Here is a 23925-nt window from a genome sequence, read left to right as displayed (position 1 = left end):
TTTATATCCAAGTTATGTGAGCAGATGATGTCTCTTGTCCGGAAGTTCCTGACTGGTTTAAACTTTCATCTCTTAATTTAGATTGGCAAGACGGTCTGTTTCAGGCTTTTCCCCTGCCTCACCCTCAACTTGGCCTTTTTCCATATCAGACCTTTGGAAGGCATCTTCTAATGCTTTGATTTCCTTGTTATAAGTTAATTTTCCTTGATAAGAATAAATGGATTTTTTTTTTTTTCTTTCTGAGCAAGAGAAAAAGATCTGTGAAATCATTCCAAGTCAAGTTATAAAGAGGTTGGTTTGCTCAGCTTTTCCACAATTATGCTTTGTAGGTTGTGCGGGATGATAAAATGAGAAAATTGCACTTGCTGCACAGGTAGAGATAGGATCTTTGTTGGAGCAATTATCTGAGTTTTCTTGAGAAATCTTATGTCTTTTCTCTCTTTTCTTCTTCCCCTATACACTATGTATAGTGAACTTTTCTGGGGCAGTACAGTTTACCTATCCACAGTAGCATTTAAATAGCTTCCAAGGTAGTTAGTGAACACATGGCAAATAGCTTATTTATGTGACAGCACAGAAGACATCACATTTTAGTGTATGCTTGCATGAAGCAGTACAGCACTACAGCACTATGTAGAGATGCCTCAGCTAGCCAGCTTGGGCCACAGGAGATGCACCATACTGCAGAGCTGCGCTGAAGTCTGTTGGAAAGCCCAAGATAATAGCTTGGAATAAGTGCTATGTACTTTAATTGTAGGATCTTACCCGCCTAAATGACCATTAGCCTAGTTTCCTTAGCATAATGTGCATGTGTGTGCTCTGCACAGTGTAAGCCCGAAAGGAGAAAAATTCCTCCCGCTGCATGGCGAAGTCTCTTCTCCCTCCCCCCACCTTCCACAGCTCCACTGAAAGTAGTAGGACATTCTGCATAAACCTGGTTGCTACAGGGCCTGTATTAAAACCCTAGTTACACTGAAAAAAATAAAGATTTCAGTTAAATGCAAACTTCTTGATGAGATGCAAAAATCAGAGGCACTAAAGCACCTGTTTTCTCTAAGTTTCTACCTAGAAATTTTTCAGCAAGTTTGAATATGCATTTTTCTGAATTCAAGTCACCTTCTTTAGAAAATTTAGACCATCTATTTGGTTGACTTATAACTTGTTTTATTTAATTCCTTGCAACCTATGAAAGGTCAGCTATGCTGCATAAGAACAAATAGCTACGCTGCCAACTGTAGAATAAACTAAACATGCACATTTATAAAGCATTTTACCCTCAGCAAAGTAGCTACCAACCTGCTTAGCACTAACCAATTCTTGTTACTCAGGACAGGATTGCTTTAATCCTGACTTTATTTTGCCTAAGAGCCCTGAGACTCAGTATTCGCTGTGTATTGGTGGCAGGCCTGCTGGATGGCAAACCTCATGGCAGCGTACTGCTTCCATCAGAGGCAGGCACGTCTCTAATCCCTTGGAATTGCTCAGTTTTACACTAAAAAGAGACCATGGGATTGAAACGGTAATAGAAAAGAGAGTACTGTAGGGTTATTATTAACAGAACAGTCTGAGGTAAAACATACTCCATTCTTTATCATCCTAACCTTGCAAAAAACGATTTCTACTGCTACAGCTACAACTACCTGCTAATGCCTTTGTGTAATAAAAGCCTAATTAAGGGGAAATACTTTGGCAGTGGTCTCCTTTGTCTGAGGAAAGTGTCCTCCAAATTTTCTTCCTCTAGGGATCAGTAAAATCAATCCTTAGTATTAAGGAAAGTTGGAAGTCTTGAAAATTTGATTTTGGGAATATTTGTTTTGACATCCAAAACTATGAATCTCTTTTCTCAGACAGTGACACCTGTCCCAATGGCTTAAATGAGCCACTCTGCCTTCTTCCATCAACTGAAATGGCTGGTTAGCAAGCTGTGTGTTTTGGCAGTTTTAAGAATGTTGAAGGGTTTTGCAATGCAGTTGTCCTGTACATAAGCCTTCTCCCTTCCCATAGCAGTAGCAAGAGAAGACCATGTCTTATAGACATCTTTCTAAGCAGGACTGGCAGCAATTTCTATCCATCCCATCCATTTCTGTGCACGTTTGCCTATTGTCTTTCTGCAAATGTGTGGTTTGGCTGCCATACAAGTTTTACAGGCAAAGCTTAGGAACTGCTGTCAGGCAGGAATTGTATAGCCTCAAGCAACAGTAAATCAACAGCGGGCATGTTATAAAGCTGTGCTGAGGTAAGGCATCTCATTAGCCAGAAAGGCAAAGCAAGTCAAAAAGGAGTCCTGAGGCAGGTAATTATAATGATGAATTGATTCTGGCTAAGCCTGTTGTTGACAACAGAGGTGTATCGTCTCCTTCTATCAAATAAAAATACCGCCTTCTAAAACTCACCCTACAAATGACAGAGATAATGAGGGATGGTTTAAGATTAGCTTTGGTTAGCCCCAAGCTTTTATAGCTGTGCTACAAGTTTAGTCACAAAACGGTTACACCCCTAAGTGTGAAGAATGTCCAAGGAGCATAAAGATACAAAAGCTGCATCTTAGAATTTATTCCTTCTTTCTGTGCTCTGCGTTCAAATTTACTCTCGTTTGCTGCAACCAGCAAAGAGAAGGAACCTTCAGACAAATCTGACATTCAGGAAACCTGGGTTTTATCCTTGCCAGAGTTCTGCATAGTCTTGAGTGGTGTTTTTGCACCTCAGCAAGCTCATCTGCAAAATATGCATAGTAATTATGAGGGAACTCATTCTGTACAGACTGCTTTGAGAACATCCTTTGGGAAAGGTGCTGTGAAAGCACAAAGTCTCCTTTGCATCTGTGATGAATCATTCGTTCACACACGAGCTTCAAACTAGGGAAAGCTACATGTGAAAAAAGAATCACCATCATCACTTAAACACTCTTTCTGGTTCAGTGTTTCCCATAACTGGTCTGTTGTGCTGTCCCTTCTATCCAGAAAATAACATTTGCCAGAAAATTTAGGGGAAACATTTCCTTGTTGGAAAACAGTTCTGACAAATTTTGAAAGCTTTCTGTAGAAACTAGTAGCTTTCAGGAGAACTTTTGATCAAGGGAAATCAGCACAAAGCAGAGTATGAGGCTGATGCAGCACAGCTGTTTGACCAGAGAAGAGGCTGCACTGCAGGGATTACCAGCCCTGAACTACAGCTCCCACAAGGCATGGACTAACTCAGACAAATAGAGATTAATGCCAATTTGGAACACATCAGCTTTTTTGTTTGCTGGTCTGTTTGAACTAGAACTTTACAGTTCAGGAAACACTCAGATTTATCTACCTTTTAGAAGTGGATAAAGCAGAACAGGGAAGGAACTCATATTCACACGCGAACATCCCTGGCCTATTTCCAAGTATAAACATGCCCTTGACAGATGAAGGGTTTTACACCATGCCATCCTGTGACCTCCGCCTTTTTCAGAGTTCACTGCCTTCAGCAGGAGGTTTAGGTAGACCACAGCTAAGGGAACGGAGCTTGTTCCCTCATCTTTATTTATGTCAGAGTCCTGTTGGTTGAATCCATGAGAAAGTGGAAACACCACCCCACAAGAAGCACCACCCTGACGGTTCTGGCACAGACTTCAGCAGCAGAAGCCAGTTAGCCATGCTATGACGCTTTTCCTTCCAATTAAACAAGTACTGTCTTAGCTGGGAGGAAACAAATGGCTGCATGTAACGCTTGTTCCAGAAATAAGCCTGCCTTTACATTATTATCTTTTTTCTTGCCTATTTTCACATTTATGAAGTAAAAAGAGACATAAGCATTAAGCATAGTGAAGAGTTGTGTGGCAGATATATTTTGTCATCAAAAAGAGTGGGAGCATATCTAGTATTTCGTAGTTTGATGGCAAAATGTATTTACATTCTGAGAGAGAATAATGTCCCCATTTACCCTCAAGTCTGAAATACGATGGCTTCCTGTGATATGGTTTACTTAAATTGCCCAAACAATCATCTTTTAGTCCCTCTTTTCTTCTGCTTTCACATAACAAATTCTGCTTTGGGGATTTGTATCCCCTGTAACAAAATATTGCTTTAGTGTTAAAATTGCTGAACACACAGCAAATTTGCTGAGTGCAGCAGGAATGGTAACACATACCTCAACACTCAGAGCTCTGTTTCACAAAGTGCGCTCTAAAGGATGAAGTTCTCTTCAATTAAATGCAAGCTCAATGGTAAAAACAGCACACATCCTTTTCCTTAGACTCAGGAGTTTCACTTGTCGCTTTCCATGTGACATTAAAAGGAGAAAAGCCATTTTACTGATCAAAAGCCTGTGCACTTAATCTATCCTCAGTGGTCTCCATGAAAACCACTGAGTGAAGAAACCCTCATCCACAAGTCAGAGTAAGCAGTAGTTGGTCACTGGTGCGATTTGAAGAGAAGCATTTTAAGAAAAAGCCTGCATTTTATTAGGCTGAGCAAATATATGAGCTCAACATTATTCCCTGTTTCTCCCTAAGCACAGCGCTCTTTTTAATCAGTTCTATTTGCAGACCAGAAGCATGCATTTTTTTCCCTGTAGTATCAGAAAAAAGGCCAGTCCTGCAGTCTCATACAACAACGAGATTCCCAGGGACACAAATCTGCCTGGCACAGGCACAAGTGCAGGATCAGACTTCAGCTAAAAATAGAATAATAAAGTGAAAAATGCAAGCTTATGGGCTCTTTCTTGATGGGTAAAAACTCTAGCTGGACCTTTGGTTACATCTGATAACACACTAACCAAACGCTAAGTTTCACTAATCTAGATTTCCCTGTAAGTACTAAAATCCAAGCACAGCAGTGGAGCATTTTACAAAAACGTGAGTGGAAAACTGATTATTCAAAAAGTGAATATCAGCATAAGGAGGAAGTGTGGTTTCTGGAGATAGGATAGATGAAAACAGGTTGCTGACAGTCAGAAAACATAGTTCTATTGAAATCTAAAGGCTTTGCAGGCATTCAGTGATTTTTGTCAATGTTTTCTTTTAGAGGAAGACTAATTAGCACCAGAATATCATCATTCCATGTGTCTGGCATGGAACATTTCCGTTTTTCTTTTTTAAATAGCAGTGGTAATATTGCATCAGTTTTTTTTTTTTTTTTTTTTTTTTTTTTTTTTACAAAAAAATAATTAAATTAAGCTTTCTCCCAAAAAAGATTTATAGAATGGAATCAAAGTGAAATTAATGTAGTTAAGTTCTTAGGAAACAGAAACCTTCCATAAAACAGTCCATTCCTAATCCTTAAAAGACACTAACATATTCCCATTGGGCCTTACCGTCACAACTTCGATATATGCACAATCAGTCCTGACTGAGGTCTGGTATAATTGTCATGTAGATGCAGCAGACAATTAAGGATGGAGTTTATATGTTTAAAAGGTGTCTACACCTTCCATAAACTTCCCAAAGCAAGGTATGCTAATTGAAACACCAGTTAATAGGAGCACTTCTCTGTACAGCTGCCTTGAGAAACCCATACAGAAATGGAACCACAATATAGCTTGAGCCGGAGGACCTCTACAAATCAAATTAAATTGAGCTTCTTCCTGATGGATGATTTTCTTTGCTGACTTATCTCAGAGCAACATAGTTCACAACCTAAATGATTTAGGGACGCTTCCATTGTTTCTGCCCAAGTGTACCTCTGAGAGCACTCTAGAGGAATTGAAACCCTTGGGCAATGCTTCATCTCAGCCATTTTTTTGGCCACTGGGAAACGCCGATTCACTAAAACCGAAACTGGTCACAGGGAGGGATCTGTTCTGAGAAATGTCTTAAAGGAAGAAAGAAAATACTTGAAAGGAAACAAGAAGTCATGGAAATACCCTTATTCAACAATGCCCAAATTAAGCTGCTTCACCCCCTTCCCCGCAACTTTCCATCTAGAAATTCAATATAGGAGGGAAGAAATAACAGAAATAAGATGAAGCTCCTCAAAAGAATTAAAAGGAGTTGTTTGGACTGAACCAAACTGGTTTATTGTTTGTGAGCTTTTAAGAATTCACGTCATTTGTAACGGTAAGACCACTCTCTGCCCTACCTGTCCCAGCACCTCATCTTCTCATCCCTTTTCTTCATTTCCTCTCCTCCTCCAAACCTTCCCTAAATTTAGGCTTCTATCTTTGAGGAGAGACAGTAATAGTATTACCAGCATAGAAAATAAGTGCATGTTTGCCAAATGATTCTTCATGTGACAACCATTTTAAAATGGGAAGACTAGACAGACTGGGATGGCCAAAGCAAGACGCTGCTTTAAGTATTTATCGTGGGCAAGATACCAAAATGCTGAGGTGCTGAGTTTTGTCACACACTTCTCATTAATCAAAACTCCAGCTCAAATTTAATCACAAGTTTCCAGAGAATGCTTTATCAGATAAACTTATTTCTCCACTAGAAGAACTTATCACACAGTAATGTGGGAATTTTGTTTCTCCGTAAGATCCATCCACAGACATTTATTTCAGAGTGCATGCCTGTTCTATCCCCAGTACTGTTAACACGTCAGCTCATTAGCCCTGTTGTCCAACAAATGCAGAAATGGTGATGTCACTGTCTGTCTAAAAATGAATAATTGTCAGGGGATGGTACTGGTAAAACTCTTAGCAAGAGTATTGGACAAGTATCCTCTTTCGCACCTCTCTTAAAAATGCTGATGATAATAACAGCTATGTTTTGGTCATGTCTTTTGTTCTCTTCCTCTCAAAAAACGGGACATCCTCAGAAGCGTGGGTCTGGCTTTTTTATTTAATCACATTTTGTAAGCAAGAATGACTCCACCAGAAGCTAGGAATTACCCCTTCCCAGTCAGCCTTGCAATTCAAGGCCAGCCAGCACCAAGCAGAAATGTTGCTCACAACACAACTGGCAGAAAGTCCTAGAGCTGATGTGAGTGAGAGTAGGATCAGGTCACGAAAGCATCATTAAAAGAAAGAAAGAAAAAAAGAAAAGCAGTAAAATCTTGTCAGTGACAAAGTTGTTGAGCTTTTTCTTTGTGCTTTGTACTGCTCATTCAGTAAGATCTGTAGAGGATAGGCCTTTGTATCTGCGTTTAGCTCGTGATCACGAACACCAGCAGCAAGCAAAAATTCAACCCCGTAATCCAAAGCTACAGCTGATGCAAGTCAGCACCTTTCCACTACACTCAATACAGCCCTGTCATTTTATGCTAATTGGAGCTGAGGTCATTTATGTAACTTCATAGATTTAAAAAAAAAAAAGTTGTTGGGAAAGACAATAAACCTGCACTTTAGATACAGGAAAAATACAAAGCTGAAGAACATTGTAATGAACCTGCTTTTGTGTGTTGGTTAATGGAAAGGGTCACACCAGAAATTGAAAAGTCGGGATTAGGCTACTTGCAAAGCAGTTAGCTATAACTTCCATAAATCTGGTTGAAATAGTATGACCTTAAAAGGAGGAAAGTATAAAACCCATTTTCATTACTTGTTGTTATTTGCATTATAATACCATGGGATCACTTTTTAAGACTGGGCATCTACTGGTGAGGCACTTCATAGCCACATTTAAAAGTTTCTGTTTAAATCCCTGAGCCTGCAAAGTTACACATTTTTAATTTAACACACTATGAATCACTGACATCTGGACATGCTTTAGCCCTGAGAGCATATACAGTTAGAGCAGAAAAAAAATCAGATCTTCATAGGTATAGGTCCTGGACAACAAATGAATATAAAGCATAGGAGAAAATAAGCAGGTATTTTGAAGGTGGAAACAACATCAACAACTATAAGTCGGTTCCGTATCAGGGTTGTATTTATCATGCGTCCTTATCTTCACACATCTTGAATCTTACTTCTCAGAAAATTCACTGGGGAGCACCCAATCAAAGACAAGTTGCAATGTCACTATATGTGTCGATACCACATTTCTTTCCGCTGCACAGCAGAGCTGATAACTCACTTGGCCCCAGAGAGAAAATACAGTCGTTTCTGCTGATTTCTTCTTGCCTTGCAGAAACGTTTGGGTTCATAGCACTAGAAACAACTCATGGTTGCAGGTACAAGCCTGGTGCATTAGAAGGAATACTTCTATAGGCTTCCACCCCTCTCTTTCAGCTTGTGAGCCTTGATCAAAAGCTCTCCAGCAGTTCAGTCTTCGCAGAAAATACTCTACTACAGCATTTTATAGTGGCCCAATGTTCATACATTACTTAGCTTAAAATAAAGTGTTTTGATTTGATAATCCCTAGACCTATAGGAACTTTGAAAGACAAATGTTTATAAGAGCAAGTATCCTTAGCACAAGTGAGAATGAAACCCCAGACCTTTACTCGCTGACAGCTGGGAAACACATTGTATGTCATAGTATGTAGCAAATAACTAAGTCAAGGCTACTGCTTCATAAAAACATTTTTGCTCTTTTTTTACAGCAGACAATACTGAGTGATACAATAGTTGTTATTGTCAGGAAATTCATTATCAGTCACTGGAAATCTTGATGCAGCTTGCAAAAGACAGGAGAGGAAACCCTATATACTTTCTATAAAAAGGACAGTTTTAGCCAGCTAGCTAGCTTCTTTCAAATACCCAGATTACCTTAGAGACTCTTTTCTTCAACACAACCTTCTTGCAGTTCCGCTTAGCCACAGGACCTTTCCCAGGAAAAAAACATTTAAGGAGGCACACCTAGCTTCCTAAGTACATGCAGCAAAATAGAAAGGAGGGCCAAGAGCCAAGAGGTGGCTCACTGCCTGATCCAGCATCATTCTGGATCCTGACACTGTGGCTCCTGACACTGCCTTCCAAAGGACTAGGAGTCCAAGAGAACAGGGATTAAGTTGTTTTTTTTTTTTCCCCCCTGTCTCTTTTATAATTTCCTCATATTCTCTTTGGCTATTTAATTCTCCTTACAAGCCTTAGAGAGCCCAGGTAGGTGTTATATATCCACAGGAACAGAATTTCAACAACTAGAGTTTTGTATTAAATTTACAGAAATATTTTACAACAAAAAACAAACATGCTTTTTTTCCTTTACTTACATTTTGATTCATTTTTTCCCATGTCCAAGCTTTATAACAGACCCATTTTACGCTGCACCACCAACCTCCTCCAGGGCAGGACTCTTACCAGGGTAAGCTACAGCTGATTTTAATAGATACTGGACGGGCTGCTGAGATTAGCTCATCAGCTGCTGAGAGTTACCCATGGGGTGAAGAGAGTAATATATTTTAATACAATTCTTCATCCAGATTTAAAATAAATATATAAAATTTACCGCACGTGCCTCCTCTTTTCCACCTCCAAAAAGCACTGATCTATTTTAAAAGCAGTCAGCAGGCGTCAGTAGGTTCTTGGGGTTAAGAGGCCATACTGGGAAATAGCAAGCAGCCCTTTTCAGCTGCCCTGTCTGCCTGTGGTTTGGGGCAAGGTGTTGCAGAGGTGCAGCGTACCTGTGCTTCAGTTCTCTCACCTGTAAAACTCAGTGAAGCTTGTTTGCCATCATTCTGCATATCAGGAATTTCTGTTCATGGGAACAGGCTGAATTCTGCCCTCCACAGTGCTGCTATAAATTCAGAGTAATTCTGTTGGCTTTAGTAGGTTTATTCACTCTTTGTCCTTGTTAAACAATGTAAACTACAATGTTGTGCATCTGCCATAAGCATGACAACTGTCTTGTTGCTGCCTTAGTCAGGAATGTTCTCTACTGCGGCCTAACATCCATTTTAATCCTAGAAGAAATAGAATGGTGTTTTCTTCCTTGTATTTAAGGAAGAGGGATTTAACGAACCGCAGGACTGGATATTTTGCAAAGTACATGCATATTCAGCTCTTTTGCTTGGTTAGGAGCATGCCATTGGCATGGAAAAGACCCAAGTAATTGCTTTTGGAAGAGAACAGTCTTCAGCAAGAACAGAACAAACTTTCTGCTCAATTGTCTTTGTTTTGCAGTACTGAAAGTTTGAAGTAGGTTACATGTTTCACCAGAGCCAAACCTGGTCCCCGTTAGTTGCTCTGCGTGGATTAAGTGGTTAACAATGTTTTGAGAATGTTGGGCTAGATAGCTTGTGGGAGCACCATCTATTTCCTTTAACGCGTAAACAAGGAAAATTGCTGGTTTGAAATGCAGGATTATTTAAACTTGGGTGACCACAGGCATTCTTAAATGAGAAGAGGTAAAAGAAAAAAGAATCCTTATGAGGTCTGAAGTTCAGTGACATTTGTTAGGAAATAAATTCCTAAGTACCAGATGGGGCTGCTATCCCTCTTCCAGAAGTGGGAGAAGGGGAATTTTTCTTTTATAGCCACCTCCTTCCTTCTGAGGTCCGTCTTCAAAACTAAATTGCCGTCAAACATTCAAAACCATAAAAAATGGTTCAACAATGCGTTGAAAGGGCTGAGCATCCTGTTCAGAAGCAGCAGTTTCATTTAATATATTTATGGGTGAATATCCAAAATCAAAAGTGACTTCTGAAAATACTGTGTTTGGTACCTTTCTTACTTCACCTACCCAGCTACCTCCCTCTTCCTCATGCAGAAGCAGCAGTGTGACCACGTGTCCTGACTTACTGTGTGAGGTCCTGTCTTGGGGCCATAAGGGTCAGAACAAATGCTCCACATTTTCAGTTTGTCAAGTAGCGTGGGTATTCTTTTAATTGTTGTTACAAAACGTTCACTCAAGATGTGTTTTGGTGATGAGCTGCTTCTGCTCTGAATTGACTAGGAATGAGCAGTCCAGAGGCACATTTAACCTAATGAAAAGTGTTGGAAGGGAAGAGGAGTGTAGGTACAACAGGAAATGTTCTTGTACTCAGTGCAGACCAGATCAGCATTTGTAGAGGATTTTATGATGAAATCACTCAGAACATGTTGTTACAGGATAGTAATGCTCCACACAGGAAAATATACCTGAGTCACTGGCAGAAAAAAGTTGTCTTTCATGTTATCAACAAACCTTGGTTGTTGCTGGGTTTCTTAAAGTCTTATTTTCTGTCTTTCGTATAGCTTTTTCAGAAGCCTAAAAAGGACCAGACATAAAAGCCTCTGATGCATTTTTATTTGGAAAATAAATGCCATCTTAAGTAGAGTGCACTGCTAAGCGCAGCCCTGCAGACAGCTCAGGTCTTCTGTCCGCAAGCATCCATGTAGGCAGGCTGTATTCATGAATAACCAGAATCAGGCACTGCACGTTTTAACATCTCACTTCCTTTGACAACAGCGGGAAGCACCCAGAGTGACCCTGCTTGATCACTGCATCAGCTTGGTTGACTCTGCAAAAAAGTGAATGTGTCAAGATACATGGTAAAAAAAGTCCTGCAGTGCTGGATCAAACTGGCTTCCTTCATCTGGCCAGTCTAGCTTTAGTGTAGTTATTTAGGATGGTATCACAGCACAGTTAAAAATAGCAGCCTTGTAGTACTTTAAACCTTCATATAGCATCTAGTACGTCAGCCTTTTCTGAAAAATGGGAAACGTCTCCAAGGATGAGCTAGAAGAATAACCGCAGCTGCATGATACTCCTGTATGCAGAGTGAGGAAGGACCTCTCTCTAAATACTGGGCGTGAGCACAGCTTCTCTTCCACGTGTGTTCCAGGCCCCACAGTGTAAGGACATCATCTGCTTTGCCACCAGGGCTTCTTTTTACAAAAGCAAAATATCAAGTTTACCTATAACAACAAGAGGAAGTGGTTTTACTTGTGCCTGCTTAGGGATGTAGTTTCATGGTGGAGTTGGCAGTGTTAGCTGTACAGCTGGACTTGATCTTAAAGTTTTTTCCAGCCGTCTGTGATCCTATGCCTTATTACCTGTACTGCTCGATTCAGCTCCCTTTTTTGTATTAGAGGCCTGTGACTTTTCTTTGAGTTTGCTCATGGAAATTAATTCTCTGAGCAAGGAGAGAGCGGTGGTGTCTTGTATCCTGAATGAGTTTAGGCATGAGATGGGTAGGACAGTTAGTGCTGAGCCTGTGTAAAGGCACTTCTCTAACGTGCAGTGCAAACCTTGGACAACTGAGGTGTCAAAAAGCTTCTACATTTCCTCCACAGACAGGACTGTAAGAAACATCGTACCTGTGATGCCTGGAGGAGATATGGTCAAATTTTACTCCTGCTCTGGATCTAGGATAGAGTTCAGCTTCTGGAGTAGACCACAACTGAGCAAGGGTTGTAAAAATTTCAGGCTGAGGGACCAATACCTATCTTTTTGGAGCCTGACGCAGCCTGACTCCTGCCTTGTCCAGATAGGCAACAATCAGCAGGTAAAGCAGAGCCAAACTGCAGCGGTGCACGGGTCCTCCCCACGTCCAGGGCTGGTTTGGGACCTCCAGCTGACAGCTGTGAAGAGTCTTGGATTTTTTCTTTGCATGGTCAAGCAGTTTCCCAGCATATTAGAAAGCAGCCTAACGCCACAGTGTTCCAGCAGCAGAAGGGCTCATGGAGATGGTCTACCCAGGAAACAGCCCTTTGTTTTTACTGTGCATTGTCTGTTCTCCCAGAGGATCATTTTTAAACACCCAGTGACTCATTGTTGAAGCAGTGCCATGGTTGTAATTTTGGAGCCCCTGGAAGGAACCTCTGAGTAACTATTGCTTAAAACCAAATCCTTCTGTTCCTGACTTGGGTGGAAAGCATTTGACTGGCAGCACCCAACTGCAAAAAAAAAAAAAAAAAAGGATGCAAAAAATATGGCAAACTATGCTAGTCTGCTCACTAGCCCTCAATTGGCAGAAAAAACACGAGGAAGAGATGTTGATACAAGTTAGAAGTTTCTCAGGCAAACAAAATAATCCCAGTATTACATGTGAGTGGCCTGGGAGGGGGGAATGTCTGGAGTGATCCATTATGGGAAGCTTAAGGGAGAACTTTCTTAAAGGTTTTGTTTGTAAATACCTTTTATAATGCAGTAGTTGACTCTGGGACAGGAATGATCTGTCATAAATTCCATACATTTTTTAGATTCTTTTTTAAAAGCTTTCATGTCTGTAAGCCCTGTTAACCCCACACCCAATTCAGCAGGAGTTCTCTCACGGGCAGCGAACTGACACAGCGCTCTGGAGACCGTGTGGCTTCCAGTTCCTGTGTCTGATGCGAATTCAAGGAAAAGCAGCTGCAAAAAGTGCTGTCTTCCCCCAGATGTGGATATCCCTCCCTCACTTAAGCCATGTGTAGTCAGTGCAGTGGCTGGCGCTAGCAGGCGCATTGCCTTGGGTTACTCACATTGAATCAGACCTGTACTGTATACTGGTATGGCAGTCACCCCCAGGGGAAAATCCAGTGATCGTTTCATGGTACAGGGCCAGAGATTACACAGCAATATTTGGGCAGCAAGTAAAAAGAAGAAAAGCCTGTGTTGTTAACATAGCAGGAAGGAGGTGGCAGGTTAGCATCAGGGACTTTCCCTGCAGATCTCAGTCAAACAAAACTCACTGTGAAATCTGGCCAGGATGTTGCGATTCCTTACAGCAAAAACTGTTACAGGATCTTTACTGAACATTTGGGCAGAAACTCTGTTGTACATCTTGCATACATTTCTAAAGACAGTTAGGTAACTCTGGTACAGAATTCTCCCTAGCTGAGTACAAAGCCACATCTTGTACAGGGCTATGTAATTTGCCATGTTATGCCTTTGGGTTACAGTATTTATATTTTTTTGTTAGAGCTAAATAGCACCAGCAGAGGTTAAGATGTCAGCATTTCCACTATAAACCCAGCTCTTTCTTGGGGTTAGGTAACATTTCTTTTATACCACACTATACTGAAATTTTGCCGTGTAGATGCTGTCCAAGACATAAGGCATTTATTTTTCACCAAATTTTATTTGAAGTCATTATGGTAGTTAATGGTTTAGAAAATGTCAAAAAATGTAAATTCTAAGATATTTATATTTTTTCAGAGGCTGTTATTGCATTATATACTTCAAGAATGGCTTAACATTTCCTATCTCTTAGCCGCTAAGATAGACAAACCAAATGGAGACAGCAAAATTGAGCATCCCCCTTTGGAAGGTTTAAGCATAGCCTTTCTATGTAAAGAGTTTCCAGAGCCACAGCTCACACTCAGTTATCCAGGATGTTGTGCTATGGAGCACAGTGTGGAACACAAGGCGTCCTGCCAGAGCAGGTGGGAAATACCTTCACAAGCAAAGGGGTGGACTCACAGAGCCTGAATGTAGTATTTTAAGCCTCTGTCAGTAAGTGGGGACACTCAACACCTCGGTAGGATCAGCGTGTATGTAGCCCTGATCTCAGTGAGTGGATGGTGTAATCATCACCTCGTGTGGTCCGCGCTAATGGGTGGTCAATGGGAAGAAGGGACCAAGATTTCTTAGACATGCTGGAGAATCTGTGCTTGACAAAGAGAACATACTGTAGCGCTAGCTAGCAAGCAGCCATGTCAGAACTGGTCTGGAAGGAAACGGTGCATTTGTAGCTACTAAAGTAATTTTGCTGTGTTAAACTGTCAGAATTATATGTAGACTTGTGTTACTAACATTGCCACATAAAGTGTGAAAGTTAATGGTACTGGATTGTTTATACCCTGTGCAGTTACAGAGAGAACATGCCAAGATCCTCAGAGACTTACGTTTCCTCTTTTTCTTTTATCCCACAGGTAATAACTCCAGTCAGGTCAGGACAAGGTTATGTTTATGAATTCCCTCCCAAATACCAAAAGGATACCTACGATATCCCCCCTGTTCGCCCTCTCCAAGGGGTAGGTACCAATAAAACTGCCAACAGCACTGACAGGGCACAAAAGGTGGTGAATTCCTACCAGAAGTTTATGAGCAAAGCGAGTTCTCTCATTTCAGAGAGAAAATACGTTTTAATTAGATGCTGTGGCTTATTCACAGAGTGCAGAAGTATTTCAAAGTATTTGATGTTGACTAAGATTTGGCAGCACACCAAACACAAAAGTCACATTTGTTTTCTGTGTTTTGATCAAAGAGTATATCTAAACGGAATAAAATAGCTGCCTGGGAACAATTTTTTTCCCTTACTTTGTTGTTGCATAGTTGATGGTAATTCACTCAGTAAAATTATTGCTTAGATGAACAGCTACTACGCAGGGAGTTGTTTTCACCACATATCTACTGCACCATGTCACGGAACTTGAAATATATCTTTGTTCTGGGGAACACCCTTAGCATTCAGTCCGCAAGACCACAGACATCTAGAGTGGATGCTTGCAGGACCTTGTAATTCAACAACCCTGCATCTCTCCATGGCTTTTTGACAGAGCAGCTCCTCTAGGGAACAACACTGAAGCCCAATAGTACATAACACAGACTGACACCAAATGGCTGGAACTGTTGGAAAGTCTGGGTTAAGAGACATTCAGACAGTGGCCCTAGACCACACGCAGAACCCACTGTAATGCAGGGCATGCCACCAACTGGGACACTTGAAACATCTGGCAGATGTTTCTCTGCTAGTAAGACGACTCACGCTGCACCTGATAAAGCAGACAGGTGATGCTGACAGGGGCGGCCTTAGTTTCAGAGAGTTTAGCATGTAGAAGTACAAGCTTATTCCTCAGCCCCTCTAATCTCTATCAGTAAAGTTGTTATCAGTTCTGGTCACATGAATATACTTCTCCCCTGTTCACCTCAACAGGTATCTGTAATAGGCTGGCCTTGATTTACCTCTTGGGATGGGAGTCAGCCATGACTTCATCTCTCTAGCCTGCTGTCCACACAGTTGCCCAGAGGGGACCTAGCAAAGTGCATTTCCTTGTAACTGTCAAAAATACCAGGCAAATCCAAGCAGCTCTCCCATATGAAACAGAGTTGAAGAGTTCCCATCATCTTCAGGCTGTTTGAGAGGAAACATGAAAACTAAGAAAACTCATGTGAGATCAAAGCTTTCCTGAGGTGACTTGTTTCTGTAACCAATTTATTCTTTCTTTAGATATATGACATTCCCCCCACATCGGTTAAGGGGCCTGCGCTTCCAGTTCCCATGGGAGATGCAAAAGCTTTAGGAGTCTATGACATACCACCTGCCAAAGGGGTAGGTATTACGCTGTTTCCACAAGATCCTGTATTTTCACATCTGACCAAAGACATGTTTAAACGAGAGTTCCTATATCATACTGAGGAAAAGGAGATTCAATACTTTAAAGATTTCCTTAGGTTTTTAAACTGTTAAAACTGGTGCAGTGATGCACTGCATCAAAATTACTAATGTTACGGAGTGTGAATTGATAATTAGACCTACATTATCTTTGTGGCAGCATGCTGCCTGTTTGGATTTCGCTGCTTATGAGAATTTGCATCAAGATGAATGTTAACAAGTGAGATATTAAAACTGATGCTCAGTCAAACTCAGGATAAGTATCTGACTCCATGAAAGTCAACGGCAGATCTTCCATCCCAGGATTTTATAGGCCATATAGAAGATGTAAAATATTTTGCTATTCTAGCCAAAGGTTTCATGGTTTGCTTTCTGTGATTCAGGTCTATGCTACACCTCCATCTGCATGCCGAGATGATACAGGCCTGAGGGAAAATTTGCAGGATTTTTCATTTCCAGTGGGCCATAGTGTAAGACCAGAAGGAGTATATGATATTCCTCCTCCCATCACCAAAGCAACTGTGAAAGAACTTAATAAATTTTCTCCTGAGAGCCTTTTATTACCGGATGGAGTGCCACAGAAACAGAATGTTTATGACATCCCTATGAATCATCAAACCCATTTTCTTGGACAGCAAATTGCACCTCAAAAAGATGTTTATGATACCCCAAGGGGACTTGCATTCCCAGGACAACAGACAGGACTCAGCGAAAATCTCATCCCAGAAGGAAAAGAAGGTGTATATGATGTGCCACCACCAGTCCTCCAAGACACTAAAGGCTTACAGGATGTGACTGATGGGATAAACAGGTTGTCTTTCTCCAGCACAGGAAGCACAAGGAGTAACATGTCCACATCTTCAACAACATCAAAAGACTCTTCTTTCTCAGCATCAACTGCACAGGACAAAAGACTAATCCTCGATCCAGACACTGCTATAGAGAGGCTTTATCGCCTCCAGCAGATGGTGGAGACAGCTGTCAATAACCTCATGGTCTTCATTACAGCAGACTGGCGGTCTTATGGATATATGGAGAAACACATCAATGAAATTCACACTGCTGTGGATAAGGTAGAGCAGTCGCTGTTGGAGTACCTCCAGTTTGCAAAAGGATCAGCAGCCAATGCTTCCTGCCTATCCGAGTTCAGCCTCCTTAACAAAATGAAGAGGGAGGTGCAAAGGCTGGAGGACTCTCACCAGATCCTTACCCAAACCAGTCACGACTTGAGCAGCTACAACTGGTCTTTGAATGTTCTAGCTGTCAACAGGCTGCAGAACAAGTGTGATGACCTGGATCGGTTTGTGATGGTGGCAAGGACAGTCCCAGACGATGCCAAACAACTGACAACTACCATCAGCGTCAACGCAGAGGTGCTCTTCAAACAAGCGTTGAGCAGCTCACGTTTCAAAAACATACCAGAGAATATCATGAACGCTCCTGACTATGTATATGACAATCCTCATATGCAGCGTCATGGAGAAAAAGCACAAAACCACTGCAGTTCCCTTCCTCCACTCCTAAGTAAAGGTCAGCACCCTCACAATACCACCACTGAGAGCTCAGAAAAGAGCTGGATGGATGACTACGATTATGTTCACCTGCAGGTAGGTAAACCCAACACTTTTTCTGCAGAAGGCCAAGTCAGAGTTGTCTGAGGTTTTTGCAGAAGCTGTTTGCAGGAAAGTAGCAATCAGATTGTCACACTAATATATATTAAAGAGTAATTTCATCAGGGTGATTACTTCCTCTCAAATAGGACTGTTGCATGCATAATAGCGACAGCCTTTTGTTCTGCCACACTATCCTTTGCTTTTCTGTACTCCTAGTGCTGCGCTACCAGTGAAAAAGCCAATACAGAGCAACCTGTTATTTGACCTATGAGTTGTCATTTAGCTCAGGAGTGGTTTTGATTTAACCCAGTGTCTTGTGTTACGCAAAACAGGGGAAAGAAGAGTTTGAAAGGCAACAGAAAGAGCTGCTGGAAAAAGAAAATATCATCAAGCAGAGCAAAACGGAGCTAGAGCACCATCAGGTATGTTCACTCAGGTGCAACAGTCATACTGAAATGCAGTGTTCCCTGCACGTAAAGACTACTACTCAAATAATGCAGGAGGGGCCCTTCCCTTAGCAGTGTGCAGCTGCTAGCACCATGGCTGCGAGGTGTGCATGAGTACCAGCACACACAGTTGGAAAGTCCCAGGTGCTAGATGGTGAAGGCAGCAGGTTTTAGGTCTTGGCTAATCAGCAGCTCCAGGCTAGTTTCTCTCCAAGTGGAATTTGAGCCAGTCAGGCTCTACCATTAATGGATTTATCAACGTAAAGAACGAGGACATGCACTGTCATGCTCCAACTGGGAAATGGTGAGCATCAGGATTTTAGCACCTTCTTGGCCCTGCGTATCTGTGTGAGTGATTGCTTATGGAAAGGAAACTTAAGTATTTACTGCAGAGTAGCTATTCTAAGATCAGCATCTCTGCCCTGTTCATTTCCTTGTTGCCACTTTGTAATTGAGTGGAAGCATAGCCACAGCTCATAGCGTTCAGAACGACATTCTCATGTGGCAGGAATAAGCCTTTCCCTGGGAAACAATTTCCAACCATATCAATTTAAGAGACTAATAATTTTTTTTATAGAATGCACCATTGCAGTGTGCCCAGTGCATACATATGATAAAAAGCAGTCTCTGTCTCCAAAAATGTACCACAGAGGAGAAACAGACTTCTGCATTGTCTCACAGTGGGTCAGTCACAAAGCCAGCTTGAGAACTTGGCTTTCCTGAGCCGTAATCCAGTGCCTTCATCACCGGACCACACCGAATACGCATGCTGCCTGCACATCTGTTAAGTGAACATCAATACGTAACTTAATGTATTAACCTAAATACTGTGCTTAACATCACTTTTAAACGCTAAAAAAAGTAGTCATATAAGATTGAGGGCTCTCACTTTGCCCTCATATTAATTCTTCAATATGTTGTTGCAGAAAATTGTACAAGCAACGTGGAGATGAGAGGTAAAGGTTTCTCATCTCGAAATCCCACAGAGATGACAGCTTTTTAAAGATTGTGTAGGAGTTGTTGCCACTTGGATCCATCTCTCTCACTTGTGATTTCAGAATATTCCAAATGAGCAACAGCCTGCAAATCCAGGAGAGGTTTTGGTTTTGTTTTGTTTAATGCAAATAAAGTATTTTAGATATTTTTCTCTTTTGAACTCTGTGCATTTGGATTTATCATAAACAAAGCATTTGATTACCCCTCACTCTCCAAATGAAAGATCTTAGAAAACATTTATACAGCTTTTTATTTAGCATAAATTCAATCTAGGATACCCAAGGGTGTCCTGAGGCATAAAGTGAAATTGTAATACCTAACAAAGTCTTACGAGAATATTCTTTGAAGAGAGCTTTTTAATTTGCCTTTCAGATCAATCAGTTTCAACGTCTGGAGCAAGAGATTACAAAGCCAGTAGAGAATGACATCTCAAAATGGAAGCCTCTTCAAGCTCTCCAGGCTGCAAACAGCACCGCCGCCTCCCATGACAGCCAGCTGCTTTTATTCTATTCTGACCAGTGCGAGACTCATTTCAACTTCCTCCTAAATGCCATCGATGCCTTTTTCAGTTGCGTCAACGCTTCTCAGCCCCCCCGCATCTTCGTGGCTCACAGCAAATTTGTCATTTTGAGCGCTCACAAACTTGTATTCATTGGGGACATGCTCACAAGGCAAGTGATGACTCAGGACATACGCAACAAAGTGATGAACTCCAGCAACCAGTTGTGCGAACTGCTGAAGAGCGTTGTTCTGGCAACCAAGACGGCTGCCATGCAGTACCCCAACACAGCAGCCCTGCAGAAGATGGTGGACCGAGTAACGGAGCTGTCTCATCACGCGCAGTTGTTCAAACGCTCGCTGGTCCAAATGGCGTCCTTATGAAACCCATCGGAATCCCACGCGTGAGCAGCAAAACAGAAAAGCAAACAAACTGGAGCTATTTTTATGTAAATGTTATCTTTTTTTTTTTTTTTAGATATTTTTTTTGAAATATTTTTAAATACATTCTTATGCGTTAGAGAATCTAATGAAATCAGGGATTTGGGAATATATCTGGTCTGTATTATGTTTCTAATACACATTTAGATTTGTATACACTGCATATATGTATATGTTGCTACATTCCCTAAAACATCAAGTAAGCACCTTAAAAATTATGCATCGGGTAAGCAGTGCGTATCTTTTGTATATACTGCCTGTTTCCTCAGTATATTTGTTAACTGGATGCTGCACTCTTCTTGTTTCATTCCATCTTGATTTTGGCACATGGACATGGTTGTGAAACCTACTTGTAGCAATCCATGAAGCAAGTGTAATGGTTCTCATAGAACTCCATTCCCTTCTTAGAAATTACTTTCTATTGGTTAATTCCGTGAAATTTAAGTCTCGTCTGGATGTTACTTTGTTATGTACAGCATTCAACTAGCATACGTGCACAACTGCAACAAGCAAGGCGTACAGCATTTGGGAGAAATGCATTTTTAGGCCGTACGAGAAACAGAACCTTCTAAGGAGGAAAGCAGAATTGAATATATTTAATATCTGGTGGCATTCAAATCACTATTTCTAATAACTGTGCAACATGGGATTTCAAAACACGGATGGATTCCCAGCCATGTAAATTCCTACATGTTTACCTTCTATGTCTGTGCATTGGCAATTAAATTTAACAGTCCGCCTCGAAAGCCTATTGTTCAAGGACTCAGAGTTATCCTGAGAGCATCCCAGGATCCGTTGGGCTCGTCTTTGAGGCTGCAGATGAGCAGCGTCTCAAAATAACAGTCCCCTCCAGAGGGATTAACATATAAATTGTAATTTGTATGGAAAGAAAACAGCTTAATTTGGAATAACAGTTATTTAAACATCTCTGTAGTATATACACAATTTCATAAAGAAATAGCACTTATTTTTCTAGGACATATTCTTGTCAATTAATTGCATCTATTGCAATTCTGACTTCCATTCAACTATTGGGCTTTTTTTTTTGCAAATTCTGTTGCATAGGGGCTGGTCCTTCTGCACTACAGCGTTGCCAAAAATGACCTCCTGTTTTAACGGGGCCGTTCCATCAGTAAGTACACACGATCCCACCCAGTAATTTTCAATTCACACCCTAAAAAATTGTTAGCAAAGGAGTAGACTCCTTTAGAAATTTCATGTACGCTGGCTGCTCCAAAACACATATCAACTTATTTGTGTTCGTTGCCTTTTTGTGAACCCCCTAAAAATAAGTCACAGAACGCCATTTGCCTGCGGTCCTCAAACTAAAAGCCATGCTTCAGTGTGAGCAATAGTTCAGGTGAATTCCAGGTGATTCTGGCATTTTTAAAGCAGAAGCACTACTGTCCTTGCATAATTCAAGGTAGTCCCACATTGATGCATTCCGAGTGTTTGCATCAGGAAGCAGATCGCTGGTAAATACACGCTCAGATCAGTAGCGCCCAGAAGACGGGCACTTCTGCCTAACTTTCCGCTTTCCCAGGTTGTATCCGAACATGTGCCTTTTTGAAATGGGCTTTGTTGTCTCGGATAACAAAACCGCTTCAGCAGTGTATGATACCTCGCAGCCTTAATGTATTGTCTCGGAGTGGAGACTGCTCTTAGCTACCGTAATGTCACTTCCAGAGTCTGCAGAGCATTCCTGGAAGGGCAGCCGGAGCCAGCACAACCTCAGCTGGCGCAGGATCGGCTCCAGGGCTTGGCTCCGGCGTAACGTCCAGAAAGGGCAGTTAACGCTGGTGTAACCGATAGCCAGTTGCCAAAAAGCAATCCATGTGAACCTGTTTTGTACTAGTGTTGTTTGGGATCCTTTTGGAGTTCCCTGTCCAATTTTTATTTTTTTTTTCACTGTATATTCTTAGAAAGTGAAGAAGTGTTTTGAAGCTTAGTGGTTTATATGTCGATAGTTTGTGCTTTCCAAAGCAGAACCTTTACTGCAAGCCTGTATTACAGTTTGTTGTCTTGTAGAGAGTCATTTTAAAGTTATTAAATTACTAGCTTTTTTATATAAGAAAAAGCAGCGCTTGGTCTTATTTTTTCTTGTTTTCAGAGTCCTCTAAGCATATTAAAAGGAAGTATTGCTGCTCGCTAATACTATCAAAGCCGTTCTAAAACGAGAAGTTCACTTCCCATCTTTTCACTGAAGTGAAGTGAGAACTTGGGGGTGTGAGAGGAAGGGGCAGACAGCTTCTCTGCCTGTCCAGAAGAAGCAGGTGAAGCAATTATCCAACTCAGCTACACAAGGCATCGAGTCCAAAAGACAGCCAGCAGGGTCTGTAGTTCACCGGGACACGCTCCCGCCCCATTCCTGGTGTCCATTCCTCCTGCGTGAGCTGCATCCCGAACCACCTCGGCACAGCCCAGGCGCTGGTCCCTGGGGTGAACGGGGCAGCTCCTCTCAACACAATCCCACGAGGAGGCGGGGTGGCAGGACACAGACGTGACTGTCCACCCATTCTGGCCTGCTCCAGCACTTCCTGGTGAGGCCACAATCCTCACAGGAACTGGAAGAGCAGCTTTGCTCAGCGTAGCCATCCTTCCCAGCCCAGCGGTCAGAGCACCCCTATTCTACTACATGCCAAGTCGAGCGTTATCTGGGTGCGGGTTCCATCTGAAACAACCATGTGGCTTTAAGGATTGCGGAGTCTTTCCCATAAGTTACTTTCCCATAAATTACTTTCGCAAAAGTTACTTTCCCATTTCACTGTTGCCGAGGCATTGCCCTACGTCCTGTCAAACACTCTGGGTGTGCAGGGAGGAGAGAAGCAGCCTGGGACTGGCTCTGTGCTTACACCCAGTTCTCGGCTTTTAAAGAAAGACGTTCCTGCTGGGGAGCGTAAGTGCAGAGAAAGCCTTGAGAGCAAAGTGCCTGGTCTGGCTCGGTGCATCCTCGGCAAGGGGACAGCCAGGGATGCAGGGTTGCCTCCCGAGAGCCCTCCGTTTTGCCCCTCTGCTAAATTTAAAAAGGTCAACTAACAACAAAGGAGGAACTGGACAAACAAAATGGTTCAGAACAGAAACCAGAATCCTTGCTCTCCTCCCTGAGCCACAACGTCCCCACCCAGCTGCCAAGAAACTGCTGCTGTTTGGCAACCAAGTTGGTAGCCAGTGTGAAATGACTGTCTGATGGCCAGTGGGGGGGGGGGGGGGGGGGGGGGGGAAGTCTGCTTCACACTAGTGGCAAATGTGGAACACACTTGGCTCCTTACTCCAGGCATTAATTAAGTACTAATTCGTATTAATTTGAAAAATGCTTCCTTTCTCTTCCAGGACAATGAGCAAGGGAGAGAGAGGAGAGACAAAAGGCAGCCTTGAAGTTTTTTATTCATTTAATTTTTTAAGAGGTTTTAGAGGAATTCTCAGTTCATACTTGTATATGACACAGGACACGCTTCATTGCACCCCACGCTGCACAAGCCCCTGCTGCTGCCTCTTGCAAGCCAGAGCTGCGCACCTTCTACGTTTCCATTAGCTGTGCATCGCTGCAACCTCGGCAAACCCACCGCCTGCCCTCCCAGCAAGGGCAACACGGGCAAAGGAAACCAAGTTCCCACGCCGTCACCCAATGCTAGATTGCACCCCAACATCTCCACATCCCCCGTAACTTCTACCCCCTGGAGCTTTTGGGGCTCTCCAACACGTACATCTGGGCTACGTTTCAGAAACGTCCCCCCCGCATCTACTGCCAGCGCTCTTCAGAGTATTGCTACACCGGTGACACCTCCCCCCTGCCCAGGAGCCCCGCACCCATAGCTGTTCTGCTCCTAATCCAGTTTTTCCCCTGTTGAACCCCACTTCCAGGCTGCCTGCTCCATCTTCGCATGCCTCAGTCTCAAA

The 23925-nt window shown here is 42.1% G+C and overlaps 1 protein-coding gene across 3 annotated transcripts in view; it reads left to right on the top strand.

Annotated features, from left to right (window-relative positions):
* NEDD9 (neural precursor cell expressed, developmentally down-regulated 9) overlaps window positions 1-22105 on the top strand; it is a 105247-nt gene extending 83142 nt beyond the window's left edge. For all 3 annotated transcript variants that reach the window (XM_054190168.1, XM_054190169.1, XM_054190167.1), the window contains 5 exons: window positions 14572-14673; window positions 15870-15971; window positions 16418-17641; window positions 17980-18069; window positions 19462-22105. In XM_054190168.1, the coding sequence (XP_054046143.1) occupies window positions 14572-14673; window positions 15870-15971; window positions 16418-17641; window positions 17980-18069; window positions 19462-19971 (2028 nt within the window). In that variant the 3' untranslated portion in view covers window positions 19972-22105. The remainder of the gene's footprint in view (window positions 1-14571; window positions 14674-15869; window positions 15972-16417; window positions 17642-17979; window positions 18070-19461) is intronic.
* The last annotated feature ends 1820 nt before the right edge of the window (window positions 22106-23925 follow it).

Source organism: Rissa tridactyla, chromosome 2, assembly GCF_028500815.1.
Source record: "Rissa tridactyla isolate bRisTri1 chromosome 2, bRisTri1.patW.cur.20221130, whole genome shotgun sequence".
Classification (NCBI taxonomy): domain Eukaryota; kingdom Metazoa; phylum Chordata; class Aves; order Charadriiformes; family Laridae; genus Rissa; species Rissa tridactyla.
Note: the sequence above shows the minus strand (reverse complement) of the source record. Positions and strands in the feature narration are given on the sequence as shown.